The sequence below is a fragment of the Drosophila sechellia genome, unplaced genomic scaffold (genome assembly GCF_004382195.2).
Source record: "Drosophila sechellia strain sech25 unplaced genomic scaffold, ASM438219v1 2R_2, whole genome shotgun sequence".
NCBI classification, from domain to species: domain Eukaryota; kingdom Metazoa; phylum Arthropoda; class Insecta; order Diptera; family Drosophilidae; genus Drosophila; species Drosophila sechellia.
The window spans coordinates 516729-531384 of NW_022611043.1; the positions used below are offsets into that span (position 1 = coordinate 516729).

At 38.3% G+C, this 14656-nt stretch overlaps 1 protein-coding gene across 1 annotated transcript; it reads left to right on the forward strand.

Moving 5' to 3' along the window:
- Positions 1-6515: 6515 nt before the first annotated feature.
- Positions 6516-8736, forward strand: LOC116802424. Its single transcript, XM_032726905.1, has 2 exons — positions 6516-7677; positions 7733-8736. The coding sequence occupies exons 1-2, from the start codon at positions 6982-6984 to the stop codon at positions 7742-7744; spliced, it is 708 nt and encodes a 235-aa protein (XP_032582796.1). The 5' UTR covers positions 6516-6981; the 3' UTR covers positions 7745-8736.
- The last annotated feature ends 5920 nt before the right edge of the window (positions 8737-14656 follow it).

Sequence of the window (14656 nt, forward strand, 5' to 3'; positions counted from 1 at the left end):
AAGTAACGGAAATAGGAGAAAATAATAACATTATAATAACTAATAATAAAAATAAAAAGCAAACTGTTCATAAAGACAGATTAAAAATTGCGACGTCGTAAATATTTATAGTATGATCATACATAGGCATAAAAATAAAAATAATAATAATAATAATAAAAAAAAAAAAAATTTTTCTTTTTGAGGTTTTACTTAAAAATTCTCACTACATAGATGTACTTAAAAACAATCATAACACAATTTTTAATAATGTATAAACTACCTTTAAAATAACTTCATAATATTACGTTATTTTTCAAAAGGAAAGAGATGTAGTATGCACACATATCGGTTAACCACTGTATTCATAATATACAATCACATTGTATCACTCTGTTGTAATGTGTACATAAACAGTTCAGCCCAAGCGTATGTTGAGGGCAACGTAACTATTTTGCATGATCAGCAGTACTCACGCTGGCCAAGCGCTGACCGCTAATATGTGTGCCTATAGCACCCCTCCTCCAGCACCGTCGCTCGGCGACAATATATATATATGTAGGAAACGCATATAAGCGTCGCTGCGCTGCAGGCTATGCCGGCAGCGCTGCTCCTCGACTTAGGCTAAGAAACCATTGTATTTAGATCGCCAGATTATTGACGAATTAACTTCGAATGGAGCGGGACCTTCCCTGCTCCTACAAATCAAATAAAAAGTGAATATAAACTGAAAACCAATCTTTTAACTGGGAGCTACAACAATCCCAGCTGACTGCGAGATCCGAGATTTTCCAGGAGCGCCAACTCGGTGCACCCGACTACTCGAGCGCGCCCGCAACTATCACCGTTTGTGTTTGTGAGTATGTAGTAAAATGTAGTAAAATCTGGTGAGAGTTTTAATATGTTAAAGTTTTTCGGAATTTTCGGAAGTTTTAGTAATTTAGGATTAAAAATGCCAAGTGTTGTTAACTGAATTCCAAGTTCAATATCTTCTATATATTCGGTAAATTGTTGTAAATTGAATAATAAAATGTTTAGTCTTTGTTCAATTTTATTTCTCGCACTTAATAAATGGATTAATTCTATGCCTTTATTTACTGTTTTTTTGACTTCGTTGAGTTCATTAGCTTTGACTCCATTTTCGGACAAATTGTAAATTTTAATTCTAACTCTTCTTTATCTGCTTGATCTAATGATTCAAAAAGGTATTTATACATTATGCCCATAAAATTAGCTAAGCCGCGTTTACTGCGCTTTGCTATTCTTATGCCATTCATTTCACTTTTTAATTTTTCTACTAAATATTGAGCTTGGGGTAGAGTTTCATGTTCTTCTGATTGTTATATTTACAGATAAGTAATGATACTCGTAATTAGTTGGTAAGCTTATTTTTTTTTTTTTTTTTTATTTCGCACGGGTCCTACGGCCACACCTCCCGCCCAACCGACCGAGGGGCGCTGCCGTGTATCGTAAGGCTCGATTCGCGAGAAGATATAGACGCGATATAAAAAATAGAATAGGAACGAGGAAATGAATATAATGTGGAATAACTATGTTAAATATTAGTGTTAGTAGGATCTAATTATGTAATAGAAAAGATAAAATCGATTGCTTTAATAGCGGCAGAGAGTCAAGATTACAGATAATAGGATAAAGTCTATTATAGTCAGAACATACAACTCTGTAAGGGTCATGCAACTCATAATTAGATCTACAATGATTTAAGATAAGGGGTATATAGTTTCTAGTGACTCTACTTGGAACCGAGAAGTTAAGCCGACTAATCAAGTCGGGACTCTCAACATCCCCACGAATAAGCTTACTGTTCCAAGCATAGTTCTACGGTTAGCTAGGGACGGTAAATTAATTAAAAGTAGTCTACTGGAATACGGAGGTAATATACGGTTTGCATCCCAATGTAGGCGCCGCAAGGCAAAAAGTAAGAAGTTTTTTTGGACCGATTCAATGCGGTCCGAGTGGACTGCGTATTGTGGACTCCAAACAGGTGATCCGTACTAGAGAATCGGACGGACTAACGAAATGAATAGGGTTTTAGTCAAGTAAGGGTCTTCAAATTCCTTAGACCCCGTTTTTATAAAACTAAGCACACCCCTGGCCTTATTGACAATAGACGAAATATGGTCAGAAAATTTTAGTTTTGGGTCCAGAAGAACACCAAGATCATCAACTCGTGTTATTCTGTCCAGAGAGCACCCACTTAGAGTGTAAGTCGTGCGTATTGGGTTGGCACGACAAAAGGTCATAACTTTACACTTGGAGCCATTTAAGTCTAATATGTTATCACGGCACCATATTTGAAATCGGTCTAGATCGGATTGTAAGTCCAAATGGCAAGGAGTGTCCTTGTACTGGACTTGTTGTGTCCTGTTGTGTCCTGCCATTCAGATAGCTTGAAATCCAATTTAGAAGATCAACAGGGAAACCTATAAGATCAAGTTTTCTTATTAGAAGGTAATTATTAACAGAATCAAATGCTTTACTAAAATCAGTGTAGATGACATCAGTTTGAAGATTATTTTTGAAACCCTGTATTACGAAAGAAGTTAGCTCCAAGAGGTTAGTGGTTGTAGATCTGCGTTTCATAAAACCGTGTTGACACGGTGATATGATTGATATGATATGATCTACAAAGGTGCTGCAAATGAGGAGTGATAACATCTTCGAAAAGTTTTGGGATAGCCGACAATTTAGAGATTCCTCTGTAATTGCTTGCATCCAGTTTGCTACCTTTTTTGTGAAGAGGAATCACAACGGACTCCTTCCATATATGAGGGAATTGTGAAGATTCCAAAGATAAGGTAAACAGTTTCAGTAGAGGCTTGCACAAGGCTTCCGCACAGAATCTGAGCACACAGCCAGGGATTCCATCGGGACCTGCCGAATAGACCGGTTTAACACGCTGAAGATCGTTAAGCAGTGAGCTTTCGTTTATAGTGGGGCAAAATATTAGATTCGACTTAGATACCGCATAAGAGTATGGTTGTTCGGAATGAGGTAAAGTTGAATATGTAGTTTGAAAAAACTTGGCGAATAGATCGGCTATTGCCTGATCCGATGTAACCGTAGGGTTTTCAAAAAATAGCGAGGAAGGGTGAGAACTTGTTTTTCGCTTAGTGCTAACGAAATTATAAAACTGTTTCGGATCCTGTGCAAACTGGAACTTACAACGGTTTAAATAATTTTTGTAGCACTGAGCATTAAGCACGGTAAAGTTTAACCGAGCGCTTAAATATTTACAAAGGATGGACTGAGAACCGGTATTTTTAAATTTCATATAAAGTCTGGGCTTTACATTTCTTAGGTGTGTCAACTCTTTATTAAACCAAGGAGGTTTAGAGATTGACGGATAGTACATCGGAACACAAGATTTAAAAAATGATTTAATTGCGGTATAAAACATATTAATCGCATCCGCCATTATGTTGCAGGAGTAAAGATCGGACCAAATAAAGCCAGCTATAAAATTGTTTAGCCTCCGAAAATTTGCCTTGCGAAAACAGAGAATTCGTTTTGTTGACTTCTCTGAATTTACTTTTAATACCGTACCTAAGTCGATTTCCACCTCGAAAGTAGGATGATATTGATCTTCAGGTTGAGTAAGAGGTATTACCCTGGACAGAAACACACATTCAGGACTTGTTACAAAACATAGATCCAAAAGTCGACCAAGAGAATTTGGAATATAATTAACTTGCGACAGCGATAAGTCGAGCAAGCCGTCAATAAAGTCATGTTGTGCTAAAGGGAGAAGGATATTCGATTGTTTTTCTGGGGACCACATTGTGCCAGGTATATTAAAATCACATAGAACTACCAATTGGTCCCTGTCAGAAAGTTTATTCAAGATGGACTGGATAGCGGACAGATGATTCTGATATTCTGGGAATTCAGAAGATGGCGGCATATAGGAGCACGTAATATAAACTGATCTGTCGGAAAAAGACAGCTTTACACATACGAATTCCGAGTTACAGGAATCGTCCAAAAGTAACTCCTCCGACGCGAGGGTAAATCTAACCGCAATTAAGACTCCACCTCCCCGTCTGGAGGGACGGTCAAACCTATATATAGTGTACATACCTGGGAAGACTTCGGAGTTAAGTATCTCCGGCTTTAACCAAGTCTCTGTGAGCACTATTATATGGGATGCAAATGAAAGACTATCACAATACAATTTGATTAATTTGCTATGCAAGCCTCTAACATTTTGATAGGAGATAGTAAGTTTTGTATTTAGTTTTTTGAAGAGGAAGAAGATGAAGAGGCGGATGGTGCAGTGGTCTGGCCACGTGAGGGAAGTTTAATTCCCACGGGCACCTTTTTCTTATTTTTGATCTTAGCTTCAAACTCTTTTACCACCATACTATCCGGCCAAAAATCACCCGAACATATGGTCGAAAAGAGCTCGTTTGAGACAGTTATCTTGAAAGATGATATGTCCCTAGCGTAAGAGAAGTTAAATTTTTCCACTTTTATATTATCGGCTTTTGTTTTGTCTTGTATATAAGACAATACATCCGACGATGTTTGATCAGGGGAAAGCCGAGAAACAAATCCAGTATTAAATATCAGTATTGATCCAGTATTAAATATTATGTAGACATTTTTGGCTTGAATTGGATTTACTTCAAGTCTTTGTCCTTGGGCATATCGGGTAGAGCATAGTAACAAATAGAAAAGGGTCATCAAGAATTTGTTGTTATGTTGGATTGTCTTGATCGTTTGGGGTTGTGCTGGAATTATTATCATATTTAGTTTTATTATTTTTCTTTTTATATTTTAATTTGTAGTGAGTAATTTTTCTTCCTCTGTTCTTTTCTTCATAGTGTTTATCAACTATTTGTGTAATTTCTCCTGTTTTCCTAAATGGGTTTGTTGTCTTAGTTTTTACTAATGGTGCTTGTCTATATCTATCTATTTTGAATTCCTTTTGTGTTTCATTTTACTTGTTATCTTGCTTGTTATCTACTTTATTTTTCTGGGTATCGTATCCAGATCTTCTTGCCTACTTAAAAATATCGGCTGGAATTATCCAGTTGTGTTATGCTTAATTTTATGATTGTATAAATTATTTAACGATTGATCGCACCGTCTTGCGATATTGTCGTCGTCAGGTTTCCGCCAGAGGTGAACGGCTTCCTTTGCTGGCTGCTCCGGGGAGTCCGGGGAGCAGGAGATTATTATTTACGTTGAGAGGGACTTTCCTCTTTTAACTGCCAGCCGTGTGGCCTGGCAGAGTAAGTAATAAATATGTGTTTTACGACGCTTAGTCTAAGTTGATGAGCTGCCGCTCTTCATTCTGGTAAATGCAAATTCAAACTTAACTTAAAATTATTCTTAAAGCTAACAAAGACTCGCTGCGGCCACGCAAATATGCTGTGTTTGTCGGCTGCGCACGGGTTTCCGGCCCAATGCTGGGTCAGCACTTTGACATTATGTTTCACACACTGAGCCAACTGTTCTAGTTCGTTGGCTTGTGTTAACTACTCCCCCTTCAAGATTACGGCCGTCCTCGAATGGTCTTAATTCGGCGATCATCCCGTTTAATTGGATTGCAGATCTTCGCGCTCCGATGATCCGTAGACAGGCGATGCCAATGCAAATTAACGCGCAACTAAACGCTGCTGCGATAAATATCATGCGATGTGAATGATGAACTCCAAGTTACGTTCACTCAGCTGGTGAAGATAGGGGAGACTCAGAATATCTCTGTTGGCGGTGATATTCAATGACGGGGAACTAGCTACTCCTGGAGCTCGTATTTGGGCCTTGTCGTGATTTATAAAGGTGGTGTCATTTATCACGACGCGATCGTTGAAGGTAATGAGATGTGTGCCACGTAGATAGACTTCTGTTCCGTTGTCCACCGTGACCCTGGCAGGCCGGTCATTGATGATGATGATTCCCTCATCCACGCGGGTAAGCGGGTGTAGCAATGCGCTAGAACGCCTGCGTGTAGTTCCCTGGCGCACGAGATTTCCGTTGATATCTGGCAAAAGCTATCCCTTGGTGTTGGGATGCAGTTTTTGATTGTATGGACTTCTTCTCCACACTTTACTACCATGTTGTCGGTTATTCGCAGCATAACCCCTTTACAAGTGACTGGGAAAATAGTGACCTTCTTACAAAATAATTTTATTTACGGGAATTTAATAATGTAGTAGGCTAGAGGTACGCATACATAAGTACAGTATAGCAACATAGTATATAAACATTAAGTGTATAAACATTAAGTCATGGTTCGCTTTCGGGTGGCATTCTCTCTGTTTCGCAACATCTCTGTAGCAACAAGCAGAGAGGCAGATCAGTAACGGAGAGGGAGTCAGTCGATTGCTGAAGTGGAAATGCAATGTACAGAATAAAGTTAAGAGGCTAAATCCAGCATTACTGTTTTATTTAAATAAGAGGGTTTATAGTACCCCTACAATATCAGAAGTGGGCCGATCACGAGCCAAAAAGAAAAAAAAAATGAATATAATCAATGCATCGACGGAGCAGTTAAAAGGGTGGTTGAGTGAATTAAAAGAACCGATCACGGGAACAAAAAGAGAATTGATTTTGCGTTTGAATAATTTAACAAACGAAAAGCAAAATCAATTGAAATTATTATTAAAAAGCGAGGAAGAATATTTCTACGGAAGCAGCAATAATAATGTTCAAAAAGGAAAAAGAAATAACGCAAAAGACGGAGAGCATAAAGAGGACGAAAGTAACGGCGAAGCTGGAGGTAGCAACGAAGACGGCGATGAGAAGAGCACTGCACGCAACAACAAAAGTAACGGCAAACATGACGACAGAAGCGGGGTACGCAGTTACAAGAACAACAGTGCAGACGGCGCCCGCAACAAAAACAGCGGCGACGGGAATAGCGACGAAAACGAAGTTGGCAACGAAGACGGCGACGAAGATGGCAGCGGTGAGAAAAGCAACAAAGAATTTGACGGGAATAAACGAAATACAGTGGGACAAGCTGGGCAAAATATGGATTTATTATTGCGTATGGCAGCCGATGCAGTGAATGAATTTTCGGGAGATACATGTGCACGCAAATGGATCCTACAAGTGAAAAATATAGCCAGCGTTTATGGAATACATGAACCATATATAAAGATGTTGATCATCAGCAAGATAAAAGGAAAAGCATGCATGTGGTTGCATGCAGATCCAGAACGTGTATTGCTACCAACAGAGCAGTTGGCGGCAGAGGTTATATCAATGTTTGGTGAGAGGAAGTCAAAGTTAGAAACAAGGCGAAAATTTGAGGAACGAAAATGGACAGCTGGCGAAAGCTTTATTGCTTATGTAGACGATAAGGTGATGCTTGCACATGGAATAAAAATGGATGATGAAGAATTGGTGGCGCTCCTCATTGAAGGTATTCCAAATCAAATGCTACGTAACCAAGCCCGTATCCAATGCTTTGAAGACATCCAGCACTTAAAGCGGGCATTTGCGGAAGTGAAACTACCGAAAATGGATGAAACAGACAAGAAGGTGGCATCGGTGAACAATAATGGCAGCACACTCTTGCGTTGTTTCAATTGCAATTCGAAGGGACACTGGGCCAAAGAGTGCAGGAAGCCAAAGCGCGAAAAAGGGTCATGCTATGCCTGTGGTCAGATGGGGCACTTTGCAGCAAAGTGCCTGAAAAACAAGAATGTGGATGAAAACAATTACGTAAGATATTTTGAAATTAATTTTATGAACAATTCTAAATCAAAATTTATTACAGCATGCCTCATAGACACGGGAAGCCCCATTTCGTTCATAAAAATTAGTAAAGTACCTAAAGATGTTATTGGAGTACCAGTTTTAAGTTCATTTTACGGATTAAACAAAAGTTACTTGAAAACATATGGAAAAATATTGTGTTACATTATGAAAAATATGAATAAAATACATTTTAATTTAATAATAGTGGCAAACGAGTCTATGAGTCATGATGTAGTATTGGGAAGAGACTTTATGAAAGCATGCAACTTATGCTTGAATCTGGACACCTTGAAAATGATTACAGTGGATAAAATTGAAAGTCGATGTAACAAGAAAAGCGATAAAATGTTAGAAGAAACAAATATGTACAACAATAGTAAAACAGTTAGCGATAGTGTTAGTCAAGGTAGTAGTAAAAGTCAAATGATTAGTGACAAGGCTAAAAATAAATTAGAGAAAGCTGTCAATGCTGAAATAAGCACAGAGGAGAGGGAATTGCTTGAAATTAATGTAATAGATGACTCAATTGATTACAAAATAGGTGATCAGGTGGATCATAATATGAAATGTCAATTTATTGAGTTGGTAGAAAATTGTTATGTTAATAAAGAAAGACCGAATGAACCGGAGATTCGGTGTGAAATACAATTAAGATTAAATGACCCGAAACCGTTTAGTTGTTCTCCTAGAAGATTAGCATATACTGAAAAAGAAAAGCTGCAGATTATCTTAGATGAGTATCTAAAAAACGGAATTATTAAACCGAGTGATTCAGAGTATGCATCTCCGATAGTGTTAGTGAAAAAGAAAACAGGAGACCTAAGATTATGTGTTGATTACAGAAAACTTAACAAATCAATGGTCAAAGATAATTATCCTTTACCGTTGATTGATGATCTGTTGGATAGATTAGTAAATAAAACGATATTCTCGAAGTTAGATCTTAAACATGGCTACTTTCATGTTTTTGTTAATAAGGAATCAATGAAATATACATCTTTTATGACGCCTTTAGGACAGTTTGAATTTTTAAGGATGCCAATGGGGTTGAAAAATGCACCGGCGGTCTTCCAGAGATTTATTAATAGAATTTTCGAGGATATGATTAGGCAGGATAAAGTTATTGTATATATGGATGACATTATGATAGCTAGCAAAGGAATTAAGGAACATATGGAAGTACTTAGGGAAGTTTTTGACAGGTTGACGAGGAACAAATTAGAGCTGAGAATGGATAAATGTGAGTTTCTGCAATCGAGTGTACAATATTTAGGATTTTTAATAACAAGTAAGGGAATACAGGCCAATGACAAGGGAATAGAAGCAATTAGAGATTTTCCAATACCAGATAAGGTGCATGATGTCAGAAGCTTTTTAGGATTGTGTTCATATTTTAGAAGATTCATTAAGAGTTTTTCAACGATTGCAAAACCTTTATATGACTTATTGAAGAAAGACAAAGAATTTTCGTTTGAAGAAAAAGAGTTAGAATGTTTTGAGACACTTAAGAAAAAGTTAGTGGAAGCTCCAGTGTTAGGGTTATATTGTTATAAGGATGAAATAGAGTTACATACAGATGCAAGTGCACAAGGCTTTGGTGCAGTGTTATTGCAAAAGAAAGAGGATATGAAATGGCACCCTATATTTTATTACTCGAAAGCCACAACAAAGGATGAGGCCAAATATCATAGTTTTGAACTTGAAACATTGGCTATTCTGTATGCATTAAGAAGATTTAGAATCTATGTACAGGGAAAGAGATTTAAAATTGTTACAGATTGCAACGCATTAACTCTAACGTTAAATAGAGTGGAATTAAATCCTAGGATTGCAAGGTGGGCATTAGAACTATTAGAGTACGATTTTGAGTTAGTTCATAAAGCAGGAAAGCATATGCAGCATGTGGATGCATTGAGCAGAAATACGAACATATTAGTGATAGAAACTAATAGCTTTGAAGATAATTTAATTATTTGTCAAGCAAAAGATGAAAAGTTGAAAGATATTAGGAAAAAGTTAGAGAAAACGGAAGATAAAATTTTTGAAATGAGAAATGGTGTACTTTATAGGAAGGCAAATGGTGGAAGATTGTTGTTTTGTGTACCAGAAGAAATGGAAGAAAAAATTTTATATAAATATCACAATGAATTAGGTCACTTAGGGAGAGATAAGGTTATAGATGCTATTGTTAAGACTTATTGGTTTTCGAATATGAAAGAAAAAGTTGTTAGGCATATAGGAAATTGTTTGAGATGTGTGGCATTTTCACCGAAGTCGGGAAAAGAAGAGGGAATGCTGCATAGCATCCCAAAGGGAAACGTGCCGTTTGAGATAATACATATCGATCATTATGGACCGGTAGATAATGGTAGAATAAAAAAACATCTGTTTGTAATAATAGATGGATTTACTAAATATGTTAGGTTATACGCAACAAAAACAACGAACACAAAGGAAGTAATTCTAGCTTTAAAGGATTATTTTAGATCATATAGCAGGCCGAAAGTTATAGTATCAGATAGGGGGACCTGTTTTACATCCGAAGATTTTGCAAAATGTATGGAAGAGTATAATATTAAACACATAAAGATAGCGACAGGTTCACCCCAGGCCAATGGACAGGTAGAAAGAGTCAATAGAATAGTAGGGCCTATGATAGCTAAATTAACAGACATTGAAAAGGGATTGCATTGGGATGCAGTTATTGAAGACGTAGAATTTTCTCTGAATAATACCAAACAAAGAAGTGTAGCGGAATCTCCCAGCAAGATGTTGTTTGGAATTGAACAAAAGGGAAAAGTTGTTGATGAATTAAGACAAAAATTAGAAGAGTTAGATAATGTTAGTGAAATTAGAGACCTGAAAGAAATTAGAAGAAAAGGATCGGAATCGCAATTAAAAGCACAGAGGTATAATGAAAAAAGATATAATAATAAGAAAAAAGAAAGTACGCAGTACAAAGTAGGAGATTACATTATGGTTAAGAATTTCGATAGTACAGGAGGAGTTGCTAGAAAGCTAATACCTAAACATAAGGGTCCATATGTAATAGAGAAGGTATTGAAAAATGATAGGTTTTTAATTAAAGATGTTGAAGGTTTTCAGTTGGCGCGAAATCCATATCAAGGTGTCTGGAGTAGTCAAAATATTAAACATTGGATAGGGAGTAGAAAATAAATTTGTTTAATTAAAGATAAGAAAAAAAAAATATATATATTTTAAGCAAATAGCGAATAAGAACAATGTAATACGTATAAGTTGAAAATTTCGACAAGATCAGGTGATCTTAAATGTCAGGATGGTCGAATTGTAGTAGGCTAGAGGTACGCATACATAAGTACAGTATAGCAACATAGTATATAAACATTAAGTGTATAAACATTAAGTCATGGTTCGCTTTCGGGTGGCATTCTCTCTGTTTCGCAACATCTCTGTAGCAACAAGCAGAGAGGCAGATCAGTAACGGAGAGGGAGTCAGTCGATTGCTGAAGTGGAAATGCAATGTACAGAATAAAGTTAAGAGGCTAAATCCAGCATTACTGTTTTATTTAAATAAGAGGGTTTATAGTACCCCTACAATAATGAAGTGTATTATTTTAGAGGATTGTAGTATTTTTACAGACGATGCCGACATAAGTATCAGCCTAACTGATTTTAAGTGTGCATGATCTAGGATATTTGAACTGACAATATCGTTTTTCGCCAGTGTTACAGCCAGTATTAAATTCTGTAACTCCAACATTAGTATTCTATTCCTAGCCAGCAGTGTCTCATATAAATGGCTGGTGTCAATATGGGTATTTTTATGTGTTTGCAAGATTTGAATTACAGTTGTTGTTAATTGATTGATTCGACTTTGTATTCTAGTATTAATTTTGATTTGTCTATTTTTTGACTGTGTCAACTGCCACTCTGTGAACCTAACTCTTTCTAGATCGCCGGCATCCGGCGTCCCCGTTACTACCTTTAGCATTGAGCCCAGAAAATCTAAACTCCTATCGATTCCCTTATCGAACCCTGCGTGTCCCGAAGGTGCGAGGTGTCCACTTCTAGCAACTTCCTCATTTGAGACTGTGGAAACATCTCGTTCATGCTGCTTGTTTCTTCTATTACGCGCATGTATTCCGAAAGATTTGCCGAGTGTGTCACGTACGCGAGCTCCTCCCACACTAGGATCCCTCCATCTATGATGGGGATGAGCGCTGACACCAATGACAGTGAAAGGAGGAGGAAAATTCTGCGCCTGTGGAAATGAATTTTTTAAGTCGCTTTTTCTTGTTCGTTGACGTTTATCCCATCACCGATTAAATTTATCCTAAAACTAAATCGTCGTGCCTTTGGCAACGGATTTAATGTCTATTAAATGGAAGTTTGCCAAATGGCTGGTAATAGGTAGTAATAATAAAAAGTTTAAAACTAAGCGAGAGAGTTATTTTAGGTTGTCTTAGGTTCCTCCCTTCAATGAGGACCGTGGTCCTTTTCGCCAACTTCGAAGACTCTGTTTTGTCGAGATGCACTCTCTCTAGACCTTAGCGCGTCTTGGGCACTCTTCATTTTGTCAGCAATCCGTTCTTGTGTGTCGTCCGTGGATTCTTGTATTGCGTCGACTGGCCTCTTATCGATGACCGAATGAATTGATTTGTTATATCTGGTAGTGGCTAACAAGATTACCACAGTATCACTTATGCCCTTGTCAATTTTTAGGCACCTGGCGAGCTCTAGTAGAGTGCTGTGAAAACGTTCCACTTGCCCGTTTGAGGCACTGTGAAGGGGTGGCGCATTCTTGATGATTACGCGAAAATGGTTGTCTAGCATGGCCGTGATGGTGTGCGATTTTAATGATGGCTCGTTGTCGCAGTAAATCACCTCGGAAGAAGAAATGGGAAGAAATTTATAACCTGTAACAAGGCCGGTTTTAAATCTTCAATTGTTCTTGCCGGCACATTCTGTACGACGGCGAATTCCGAAAACTTGTCAATGGAAGTGAGAAAATATTTTTTATCCCCTGAGAAAATCGGGAATCTCCGCACTAAGTCGTCCTGCACCGTTGCTAACGTGTTCAAATCGCAATGGAGGCCGTTAATGCCCTTGAGACTATTGCATCCGCAAGGTCATTGAGTAATGACTCCTTGTCGGTGAAGTTGGTTGCGTGTCGTTTCATATTTTTGAAGAGAGCGAATGAGCGTTTTAGCGGAAAGCGGGCCTCTTCTAGAATTAGTTGGTTCTGAAAGCAGTTTAGGGGCTTATCCGTTGTTTATATGGTGTGGGCGAGGGAAATCTCACTGTGAATGGTCGCAACACATGATTCTGCGTCCTGTTCTTCTATGGCGTTAATTTGCTGCCTAGACAAGGCATCCGCAACCAAATTTTCTTTTTCCGGTTTATATACTACCTTCGCACCCGTTTCCTCCATGCGACCCTTCCACCTTTTAATTTTCGCGTTAGGGTTAGAATCTGATAACGAGAATGACAATGGCTGATGGTAAATAAAGATAGTTTTATCTTTCACCGCATATAAATAGTGTCGCAGTTTGACCAACGCCCAAACGATGGCTAATAATTTTCTTTTATTTGTGGCATAGTTCATTTCCCTATTCTTTAATGTCCTCGAGATCATTGTAATAGGACGATTCTTATGTGAAAGCACTGCTCCAATACCGTAGGCCAATACCTTTGGCTGAATGGCTTCTTGTAATCCGGGTATCTAAGCATAACATCTTCGGATGCCAAAATGTTGCGCAGTTTTTCGAAAGAATTTTTTTGCGCCTCATTGAATTGTACTTGGATGTGTCGATATCTGGCAGCGGGTATTTGTCCGGGATAGTCCTTTCGTTTAGCTTACGAAAGTCTTTGACTAATCGTATATTTTGATTGTCGGCCTCGTCGGTTCCTTGTGGAGATGCGCCGCCCTGTTTTAACAGATCGGCCCCGATTATCCCGTCGAATATAGTAAAATCTGGTAGAATGAAAAAAGTCGTGGCGCCATGAATTGAGTGAATTTCGAAAGAAGAGTCCACCGGGCGGATACCCTTTAGCTCTTTGCGAGGTCGGATGAAATTTTTTGACGCGCCGGTCGAAAAAAATTTACGTAGTCAGAATCAAAATCGGCTTTGGCATCGTCGGCTATTTTCGATTCCGCTTTGGAGGCGGAGACGGCATATCTCCTGTCTTTTTTTCCGCATTCTGCGTAATGAAATTAATTTTTTGTTGTTTCCTTACGGCGCCTGTGCGCTCAGAGGTGGCTGGTCTTCTATTCTGATAGGCATTTGCCTGGGTCGGCTGCAGCTATTTAAAAAATGAGGGATCGACCTCCATAGGCTCTGGTGTGCCGTTTTTTTTGTAATTTTTGACATTTTGCGGGTCGGCGAGAGCCTGTGCCTTATGCTGCCTATTGAAATACGGATTTTTGGTATTATTAGGTTGTGGGTCATGGTGGTCGTACTTGTCAAGTTGACGACCCTGCACTTTTGCAGTAGGTTTGCGATCTTTGTCTTTCTGACTTTTTGCAACGTACCTCTGGTTAGATTCTACTTCTTGCGCTAAAGCTAAAGCTGACGGCATGACTTTCGGCTTTGCCGCGAATAGCACTTCAGTGAGTTTGCGTTTAAGTCCCGAGATGAAAATACGCAATGCGTCCTCTCGGAATTTTTCACACAATATTTTTGCCGTCGTTGGATCGTGAGACATATGAGCATTATTTGTGAGTAAGGTGAGTTTTTTCTCGACCTCATTATAATATTCTAACAGAGTCATGTTGTTTCCCTGTCTTAAAGTGCTCATGTCTTGTTCAATGAAGTAAATTGGCCCTAACTTTGTTTTTAATAATTGTCACTGACTCGCAATGGCGAGAGGTGCCGTTGAAATTTTTAAATATTCGATGTGCAGCTATCGCCGCTTGTCGCAACGAAACATATGATTCCTGGGACCCCGAGAATTCAGGAAA

Coding starts and splice junctions, on each gene's coding strand:
- LOC116802424 (XM_032726905.1), top strand. CDS start 6,982: ATGGATTTATTATTGCGTATGGCAGCCGATGCAGTGAATGAATTTTCG.